This window comes from Merops nubicus, unplaced genomic scaffold, assembly GCF_000691845.1.
Source record: "Merops nubicus isolate BGI_N331 unplaced genomic scaffold, ASM69184v1 scaffold11644, whole genome shotgun sequence".
Taxonomy (NCBI): domain Eukaryota; kingdom Metazoa; phylum Chordata; class Aves; order Coraciiformes; family Meropidae; genus Merops; species Merops nubicus.
The window spans coordinates 59,614-70,220 of NW_008606245.1; the positions used below are offsets into that span (position 1 = coordinate 59,614).

The 10,607-nt window shown below is 37.7% G+C and overlaps 1 protein-coding gene across 1 annotated transcript in view; it reads left to right on the forward strand.

Moving 5' to 3' along the window:
• Nucleotides 1-10,607, forward strand: part of MEF2A (myocyte enhancer factor 2A) — a gene marked incomplete at its 3' end in the record, with an annotated part of 50,659 nt that overhangs the window by 24,378 nt on the left and 15,674 nt on the right. The window contains exons 3-5 of the mRNA XM_008939583.1: nt 2,168-2,299; nt 5,462-5,681; nt 5,906-5,965. Coding sequence (XP_008937831.1) covers nt 2,168-2,299; nt 5,462-5,681; nt 5,906-5,965 — 412 coding nt within the window. The remainder of the gene's footprint in view (nt 1-2,167; nt 2,300-5,461; nt 5,682-5,905; nt 5,966-10,607) is intronic.

Sequence of the window (10,607 nt, forward strand, 5' to 3'; positions counted from 1 at the left end):
CCATTTTCCTTCCTCATGACTCAAGGCAGAGTTAACACCGTTGTTATCAAATTTTTTTTTTTTTAAAAAAGTCTCAAAGAGGACGGATGCATTTTTATATTTAATGAAATCCCTTCCTTCCAATATAGAACTTTGAGTATAATTTTCAGACAGATCCAGGAGGATGAATTGGCAGCGTTATGCTTAAAAGCTTTCACTCAATTGTTTTAGAATATTGAAAGGAGCACTAATGCTGCAATGCTTAAAATAGCTCCACTGTGTTTATCAAAGAAGAGGTAAACTAGATGGTATGTGCATTTCTTGCTATATCTTTCTTTCTAATATCTAAATACAGCTCCTGATCATGCCTTGGGCACTGTGTGTGCATGTTGACGCTGAGCACCACGTAAAGACACACTTGGATTCTATGTACGGAATTCTGGGGGTTGCAGGGGTTAAGTGTAATCCTGATTATACAGTGTTAACATTTTCCCTGCTGATATCAAAGTGTAGAAGGCTGACAGGCTGACTTGTTAGGAAGGGCTGGGAGAGGGAGAACAGACTCCGACCTTGAGAGGCCAAACAGCCAGCCCTTGTATGGCCAAGTCCCTGCCCGTGTCCAGCTGATTGGTTAGAGGGGCAGGATTGGTGCTGTGACAGGTGCTGGAGAAGCCTACACCTGTTTTTCCCATATGCTGATCTGGTGATTACATTTTTGTGGGAGTTCCAGATACTGTGTGGGATACGCACAGCAAGCCAAGAAACTTGAGAAGGCATTGCAGCTTATGGTGACCTGTGATATTAACGAATTTCAGATGGTGTAATAGAATTTTCAAGTACTACTTTAAAATTTAAGTAGACATAGGCTGTATTTCGCATATATATGAAGAATGAGAAAGTCTTGTGTACTTTTTATTGTACTGAACATCATTAGATAGCACCCAAAATAAAAATACTGATGAATGCTGTAGTCTAAAACGTGGTTTGGTTTTTTAAATCAGAAATTTACTCTGTTGTGGAAACAGCTTCTGTAGGAAAACAAGTGCAATTTCTTTATGGTGCCGAGAACATCAGCTTGCAGATTTCAAATCTTCAGGGTTTTTACTATGAAAATCACAGGATATAGATAATTTTTGTCAAAAAGAAAACACACAACTCCCCTCATGCCTGTATAGTCCTGTTGCTGCCTTACGTGCTGCTCATGTGTAGCTGTTAAAAAATTTATATTGCTTTCCTTTTGAAACCTTTTAAAAACATTGAAGATTATTGTATGGGTAATATTTTAAATCTTTTGTTATAAGTAAGAACTTACAAAGGAAGATTACTGGTTGTGTAATAGGGTGAAAAAGAAAAACAGGAAGGAATACAAATATGTCTTAAAATGTGTGGTTTCACATCCTTTCTCTCGGTAGCTTATTTGTAATGCCTAGATTGTAGACAAGTTTAGTTTTTTTTCCAGGGGATGTTGATGTGAGGTCTCCATAAGAAAACAGGAAGTAGCCCAATAAAGCAGTTACATCAACTTAGTCTAAAGGAGTCTGAAAAAAATTATATTTAGCCAACTAAGTCATTTTAGAGGGATTATGTAATTTCTTTGTATACTTTTTTGCAGTTCTTGTTATTGTGCAGGATGATGGAAGTGCAGGAAAATTCTGCCTTCAGAAACCACTGGAACAGTGTTTCATGTATTGATGTACTGCCGTTGTTGAATTTGATCATAAATTTTATCCCCTGTTTATCACAGTTGAACTGTATGCATTTAAAAATGTGAATATGAAAATCGGGATGCTAAAATCAATTTATTAGAGAGCCTGTAAAATGGCTTTTAATTACCAGTGATGACATTAACTCCTTTGCCCTAGCCTTGACTCTTCCTTTGTTGGGCAGCTTTACTGTCATCAAGCAGTATCTAAAAATGGTTTTGCATGTAAGACTGGAGAGTTGAAGTGGTTATAGGCTCAAGTTACCCCATGAGATGGCACCTGGGAGAACCTGTGCCTTTGAATGAACCATTTCTCTTTGTGTATTATGAAATAATACTTTGAAAGACTTAAGCCTGTCTGTTGAACAGTGAGTTATGTCTGTGCAAGTTTCATGTAGTTTCAGTGGCTCTGAATGATTCAGTAGTATACAAAACTTCTTGGCAAGTTAGTATGATTTGTATGTGAATTTTCCAATTGTATTTCAGACCTTAAGAAAGAAAGGCCTTAATGGTTGTGAGAGCCCTGATGCTGACGATTACTTTGAGCACAGTCCACTATCGGAGGACAGATTCAGCAAACTAAATGAAGATAGTGATTTTATTTTCAAGCGAGGCCCTGTAAGTACTTTTATTTTATCTCTACTTTTTATTTGTTGATCCTTTTTATTAACTTCATTATTTAGGCTCTGAACAAGAAGGAACACAGAGGGTGCGACAGCCCGGACCCTGACACTTCATATGTGCTCACGCCACATACAGAAGAAAAATATAAAAAAATTAATGAAGAGTTTGATAATATGATGCGGAATCATAAAATCGCAGTGAGTACTACAGTATGGTTTGTGCTTCTATTACATGCATGAGAATTTTCATGGTGTTTGCTTACCACTGAAAACCACTGCAAAGACAAGAGTACTTAATGGTTTGAGAAGGGAGTATGTATTTATGAGGAAAAATGAGATCCTGATACCTCATCCTGTCAAAATAAGTTGAAGAATTATTCTTGAAGAATAAGATTTATCTCTGGCTTCTTTTACACTCACTGCCTTTTATACCTTGTGAACATGAGGTAACATTTCTGAATTTCAGAAGCCTGGCTTCATTGCCTAATCCTACCTAAAATGTTTTTATAAAGATAGATTTTTTTGTGGGTTGTAGGGTAGTTAATTTACATCTTTTAGCTCTTTGTCTGTTGATCAAGATGTTACAGTATGTTACAAGCAAGCAAATAGAATTGGATTAATTTTATCATCAAGTCAGTGCATTTATTTTGCTGAAGAATGGATGTAGAAAGGTGTTTTGATGTTTAAAGAGAAGTACTGGTGCACGATGGGAGCCTCTAAAGATAAGTGTCCTACTCCTGTTGAAATTCTAAGAGAAACTTCCTGGGACACTGAAAGATCTTTGAAAATTTTGTCCGAAGAGCCTAACCCACTTTCAGCCATAAGTCACTTGGCTTCAGAACTCAAGAAGTTTGGGGATAACAGTAATGTAAATTTTGTATGTTTTTCGTGGTGGTATATGTGATGACATTTAATTTCAGTCTACAAAAAAACAATTAGTGTTGAATATTACAGGGAAATTATTTTCTAAGAAAACTAATACAGGGCTCTGCCACAGCCTTTGAATTTTTGAACACTGCAAATCTTGTAGCAATTAAAGTAAATGGACTGGCTAGGTTAATCAGCACTGACCCTGGGGCAATTGAGAAGTGTGTCCACAAATAACTTGCTGTTACTTCAACATTATTTCATTGTTCAGAGCAATAAAGCCATCTCTGGCTACCTGAACAGCAAAATGACAGCCGTAATACTCAGCATCACTTCTTTCAGCAAGTTCTTTATACTTGAATGGAGACAATATGTTACTTTCTTGCTTAGTTTTGAAGCTTTTGATAGCCAACATTTCTGTGTTGAGACATCTTCAGGCCTCATCTCTCAGTATATTAGAGCTCAGTTGCTCTCCCTTAATTTTTTGTGATATTCCTGAACAGCCTAAATTGTCTCCACAGATGTTAATGCAAATAAAAAAGACAACACTGTTTCTCAGCTCTATAGTTCTGTGTTTATATCTTAAATTGGACCTGTTATGGTTCTACTTCCAATACTTAAGGATCTGTATAAGAACATGGTTTCTTTTGTTCTAGTTCACTCATTACTGCCAAAGGATAGGAATGAGGCCAAGTGTGAAGAATTCAGTCAGAACCAAACGAGTGCCATAGATGGGCAGAGGCAGCCTTTATTGTAAGGTGATTGGGGGAGCTGCCATCTATCAGTTCCACACTGAGAAACCCACAGAAAAAATATCCCACCTGTTTCTAGCATTGCTTTAAGCATATTTTGGATATCTCAAGTTTAATTAGAGTTACTTGACAGCATGCTGGGTCTTTTTGCAAGTGTTTTTTTCCAACCTTTTTTTGAATAGTTTCTTGAAGTAGTTTCCTGTGAAACAAATACCAGTACAGCTTGTCATTAGTTAGATCCTGTGAATGATTTGCTAGCATTACGTCGCTGTGCTTCGTTACTTTTTCCTTTCATCTGTGCCAAAAATTGATAATTATTCTTAGACTGCTTCAGTAGGGTCATGGTTATTGGCTCTCACTAGTAAGAGATTTTGTTTCTTGTAGGAAATGTGTTTTACTCTATTAATAAAAATAATGATTGTTATAGTTCTAATATTATGAAAATTGCCATACAGAAGTATCATTCTAGGTGAATTTTAAGCTCATGTGACAGAAGTGCATTTTTTTAAGTATACTTGCTAGGTCATGAATGTTTGTCAACTGCATTTGACCTCTAAATCAACACTTATCTCTCTATTCTGTCAATAAACACTACTGAGTTTACCCTTAAGTTGTACCTGTCATGGGTTTGTTTCCAGTAATTATGAGAGTTGTGAAAGAAAATAGTCCCTTTTGTTTCAGAAACTCATCACTGTCAAAGGATAGGAATGAGACAAAGGCCAAAGAAGTTAGTCATAACCAGCTGAGTACCATAGATGGGCAGGCATCTAAGCTTTTGATTCCAGTAGTTGTTGAATAACAAACATACATACTTCAGAAAAACAGTTGCCTTTAAAATAATACTGTGAAAATTAGAATTTTAAAAAATGAAATTTGCCAAAAAGGCATGTGGAATGGTTATTCAAGCAAAGTTTTGTGGAACACAGCTCAGAATACTGACAACTGAAATGTTTAAATCTGAATTACTGAACTTAGTGACTTTCTAAAGATCTGTTTACTTTTTTTGGTATGAAAAAGAAAAAGTTTTAGAGCTTAGTAGCAATGTTTTGGCAAAGTTATTAATGGAAAATGTATTGACTAACTTTTCTCTTTTTTTTGTGTAATAACTGACTTTTATAATGTGCATGTTTATGCTTATATTTTCAAGTTGCCACAGTTCATTGATTTGTTGACATGTTTAGCTTGTCATTGCTTTGTAATAATCCAAATTAACTGGTAAATTTGTATTTCTGAGCTTGTGAATTCATATGATTATCTTCAGATTTTTTGTATTTGACCTTTTGGTGTATTAGAAGTTTGAGTAATTCTTTTTGAATTGTGTATGTGATGTATAAGAGTTTAACACCATGCTCTACGACAAATGAACTTTTAAAAATTGTATGCTTAATAGAGTTTAAAAACTAACATAATTAACTTTTTTTTTTTTCCTAAACCTGAGTAATTCTTGGCAAACTTCAATGTATGTTTTTACAATGTGCTATTTCTGCAGAGATAGTTAATGCTAATCTTGTGTGTGTTCCTCATCTTCTTTCCTCCAGCCTGGCTTGCCCGCTCAGAACTTCTCGATGTCGGTTACAGTTCCAGTGTCCAATCCCAACACTCTCACCTACAGTAACCCAGGGAGTTCCCTCGTGTCCCCATCACTGGCAGCCAGCTCATCCCTCACGGACACCACCATGCTCTCCCCACCTCAGACCACCCTGCACCGGAACATGTCACCTGGGGCCCCTCAGAGACCACCCAGTACTGGAAATGCAGGTAACATGTCAGTGCTGTTCTGCTTTCGTCCTGTACCATCTTCTTTTTTAAAAAGAAAAATAAGTTAAAAAAAATAAATCCACAAACCAACAAAAAAATCAAGTAACAATTTCTTAGCGACATCAGTCCACTTTTTTTATATGCCTTAAGTTTTGAAGTACAAAATCATACAATGCTGTAATGAAAGAGCAAGTCAGTTTAATGCTCTGGCTTATTTTTATTAGGTGGAATGCTGGGGACAACTGACCTCACAGTGCCAAATGGAGCTGGTACTAGTCCAGTTGGTAAGTGTGTTATTGTGTCTTTGTTGAAAAACAGTATTGTGGTTTTAGTTGCTCAAAAGCAGTTTGTATTTTGACTCTTCTGGAGAAGTGGCTGGGGAAGAGCAAAGGTTGTCAGTTTCTTATTTGCCTTGTAATTGTACAGTTTTATCAGTTCTTATTGGGCATTTAACTTTTTACTGCTGTGCCTTTTCCACTTCAGCAATATTTGCATTTTTTATTTCAGTGGTTTTCAGTAGTTCTGTGCAGCTCTTGCTTTTGTGTTGCTCTAGAGGTGTAGTTGCAGCACTCTGAAGAGATCTTATGTTCACCAAATTTCTTACTGTGCCTGAAATTCCCTGCTCTTACTAAAATATTACAGTAACTGCTCACGAGACCTGAATGTTTGATACTAGTTCTGGTGCCAATAAAAATGAACAAAATGCAGACTGTATTGTTTGTATTGCCATGTGTATCTTGCTAATTATTTTTTAGCAGTTATGCAAAGAAAATAGTGAATCTTGGAAGCTGATAGCTAGGTTCTGTCTTCATTTTGGAAGACGGTTAGCATTTATTTCAAAACCATATTATAGATCTTGCCAAAGATTAATTTCACAGTATTTTTTTGGTCTTCAGTAAAAAGATACGAGAGCACTTTTTTCACTTAAATATTTTGTTTCCCCTGAAAAAAATTTAGTACTCTGATAAGAGGGCAGGCAGGCTGAAATTTATCATGCCTCAGAAAGACAATAAATTATGGCTCACTCACTCTGTGTGTGTTCCTTCCATTTCTTGAGATGTCTTGGTAACTGCAGGCCAGTTTTTGAAATGCACAGCTCCGCCTTGGTATGTGTTCATAGCAAGGAGTTAGAGAAGCAGCTGTTGACCTTTCAGGACTTGCCTGTTGGCTACTTAGTGTAGCAACTGGGAAAAAGTTCTTTGAAGATAAAGTCAGGCAATTGAATTTATGAATAAAAAATGCTGCAACTACAAGGCTGAAAGCACAGGATTGACTTTCCACTCTTCATCCATTCTTTGGCTGTGTGCAGCAAAGATGAAATATTTAAGTGTGGTTTCCATCAGGTAAGCAAGATTTTTTAAATGGAGGAAACTTCCTTGGTTGAAAAAAGATGATTATTTTTAGAAACTGTGGAGGTCAGATGTTGATTTCCATAGTATTGCTCAAGTCAGACTAAATAAGTTTATTATCAGGCTGTTTCAGACCTCTCTTCCAAAATCAGGCTTTAGTAACAGCAGCCTCAGATTTAACGCTCCTTCTTTCAATGAGCAAATTAAAACACTTGTTTACAGCACTTTCTATAGAATATTGAACTGTAGAAATAGCCTGTTAGAGCAGCTTGGTGAACATATTTAATGCACTAAAATGTTTTCCTTCTTGCATTTATTAATAGTTCATGTGAAAAGTCAAAATGCATCACTTATCTCTTAGTTTCCAGAACATCACACCCAAAATGTTATACATATACCCACTCATTTCTAGAAAGATTTTTTCATACAAGTGAAAGTTGTGCAAGAACCACGACACCTATTTAACCCCAGAATGCTGAGCCATGGAGTACCCTTAGCTGTCAGAGCTCCACCTTCTACTAGGATGTGCCATGGCTTCTTTTAAACACTGCGAGGTGCACAGTAACCTTCTCAGTTGCAACTCCAACCCAGAAACCATGCATAACCAGATGGAGCAAAGCTGCTGCCTTGTCGAGCTGAGCTTGACAGCTGCTGTTGAAGGGTGTATATCAAGCTAATTAGGTCTGCAGACAACAGTAGTTTGAATATCTTGTTACGTTTATTGTAGAATTCACTTCAAAAATATTTTTTTCTTCTTTTAGCTTTTAATCTTTGCTTTTAAACTTCTCAGGATGGGAGAATTCTCTTATGGATGTAGGAGTGAAAGGTCCTGTGTTGGATTTGCAGCTCAGAACTTCTAGGAGAGATGTCAGAGATAAAGGTGGAGTACTGGCAACCCGTATTCCCAGATACTCCCTTACAGACAAAGGAAAACCCAAGTCTCACTCAAAGTTATGACATTTTGAGCATTTGAGATTTTGATCTCAATTAATTGGAAGATACTTACACAGCTTTATCTCTCAGTAAAAAGCAAGTAAAGGTTATCCTGGTCTAAACCTGCCGTGGTACAGCTTGGAACCCACATGTCTTATCACTGGACACCAAGCAGAAATTTAAGGAGTGTTGATTTCTCAGGGTAGAGCTGTTGAGTTACAGATGAAAATCCCAAACAACCCCAAACCAGAGAAGAATCCAGGAAGAAGTACACTTTGGAGTCAACACAGAGCTGGACAGGCAAATACTCATCATTTTGAGATCATCACCAATACAAACAAGAAGAGGGAGAGGAGGTGGTTGAGGCCCCATCCCTGGGGGTCTTTAAGGCCAGGCTGGATGAGGCTCTGGGCAGCCTGATCTAGTGGGAGGTGTCCCTGCTCATGGCAGAGGGGTTGGAACTGGGGGATCCTTGTGGTCCCTTCCAACCCTGACAGATTCTGATGTTTTAGCAGAGGACTTTAGAGCCCTAATGGCTCAATGGTTGGACTTGATGATCTTGGAGGTCCCTTCCAACCTAAAGGATTCTATGATTCTATGATTTTCTGTAGTTGGGACCTCATTCAAACAAAGATGTTGCATAAAATGGCTCATATTTAGTTCACATGAGTCTTTCTCAAGTCCTGTGTAACTTGGTTAGAATAGATACAATTTGCTTTAGCAGTCAATCTGCCAACTTAACAGTTTTTCTGTGGAAAATAACAGAGTAAAAATATCTGCTTGTTATAGCAAAGATTGGTAGGTGTTTTTTGTCTAGAACAGAAAACTTTGTGACTATTTGATAATACTGAGATCTTATTTCACATGCAGCTGTCATAACTCTGAAAAAGCATTTATATTATGTAGTATTTTTAAAATTTTACCCACCACATGAAAAACATTTGCTGAAAATTTTTACTTGGCAACTGTGTCAGTTTTAAGAGGGGAGATAGGTCTGGTGTTGTAACTGCTTCTGAGCTGATTTTTTTTTTTTTTTTTTTTTTCCTGTTAATTAGGTGAAATGTTTTACTGATAGAATTTTCATGATACTGTTGCCCCTGATAAGTGTTAAACCCTGTTCAATTTGTAATGGGCAGCTAATGTGCTTCAGGAATCTTTTATCACCAGGATGTGTACAACAAACTAGCTGTTGTCAGTGTCATTGTGGCTCGAGCACATGCTGCATGTCTGCATTACTACTTTTAAAAGGCTGTGGATTCTGATGAGGCAAAGTATGGCCTCGCTTGCTCAGAGTACCCAGATACTGGGGAGGAGTTTCTCTGACTTTGAACTGAAAGGACTTGATGGATGGATCACTCTGCAATTTGTCATGAGGAGGTCTGCTTCCCAGTGTTCCAGCAGCTTCAGTATTATACCTGGAATCATCCAGAGATTGGCAATGAAATGCAGTTCCAGTGAGGCTGTCCTATCCTTGAGGGCTCTTGAGAATCAGAAAGGCTCAGCAGAAGTTCCACTTTTACCCCATCTCTGCTCTCTTTGCTGTACCTTTAACGTATTCTATCGAGCTACAGCCATGCAAAAAGGACTTTAGCTGGTTTTCATTGCCAAGGCTGCATGAAAACTGTAAACCCTGAGACCTTTGAACTAAGATGAGTTCCCCTAAGTTCTTCCCAGCTCTAGGTGGTTTTGAAGGAGTTCATAGAAGTGGATGCTCTTTATGATCATGGGATGACACATTATCTGTCTATACCTTCCTTCATCAGTGAAGTTGCCATTCTGGTCAGTAAGGCAGATTATGGCCCAGATTAATCTTCTGAGAAATTACCTTTCCTCTTACAATTTTATCATCAGGAGAGTGAATAAGAAAGATCTAGTTTTCTTGAGTACTGAATTTCTCCTCTTTGTTCCAGAGCTCTGTCTTCTCTAACGTTCTTGCTAATCTTCAGGTTCTGAGAATGTGAAGTAATTTCAGGAATACTGAATTTCTTTGGAATAGAGCTGAAGGATACATCTGCTTGAAAAACTGCATCTCTATTAAGAGACAGCATAGATAATTTGTGATCTTTTATCCTGGCCTTGGGAAGGATTATGCAGTGATGCAGTTGACAGCTTGCACTCACCCATAAACTGTATGTTGCCAGAAAGGGATCTGGACAGAGGACTGAAAAAGATTGCACTTGTAAATGGATCCTTTTGTCTTGAGAGCTTGGCTCATTGGAAGAGCTTTTTCTGCTTGTCTGAGGATAAAAGAATCTTTCAGCTTGGTCTTTCACGAGTCTGAGTCAAGTGGCTAACATGCTGCAGTTCTTAAGAGTACACCAGAAGGCTTCAATAACAGAACAGCTTTCTGCATGTACCTTCCCATTCATGTTGTTTTCTTTATTAAATGAGAGATACCCCAATGAGAAGTATCCAGCTAACTCTGGAAAAACTTAACTCTTGCAGGAATGATACTGAGGAGTTATCCTTTTGCAGGAATTTTTGCTTGAAACTGGATGCATGCTGTCAGCCTTTTCCTCAAAACAGAGTTGCTTCTTCTTCCACCCCCACTCTCAAACTCACCAGCCTGTATCATCTGCATCAGATAAAAACTTGGCACTGGTTGTTGTAGGTGACCACCTTAGGAAAGCAGCTGTATAACCTT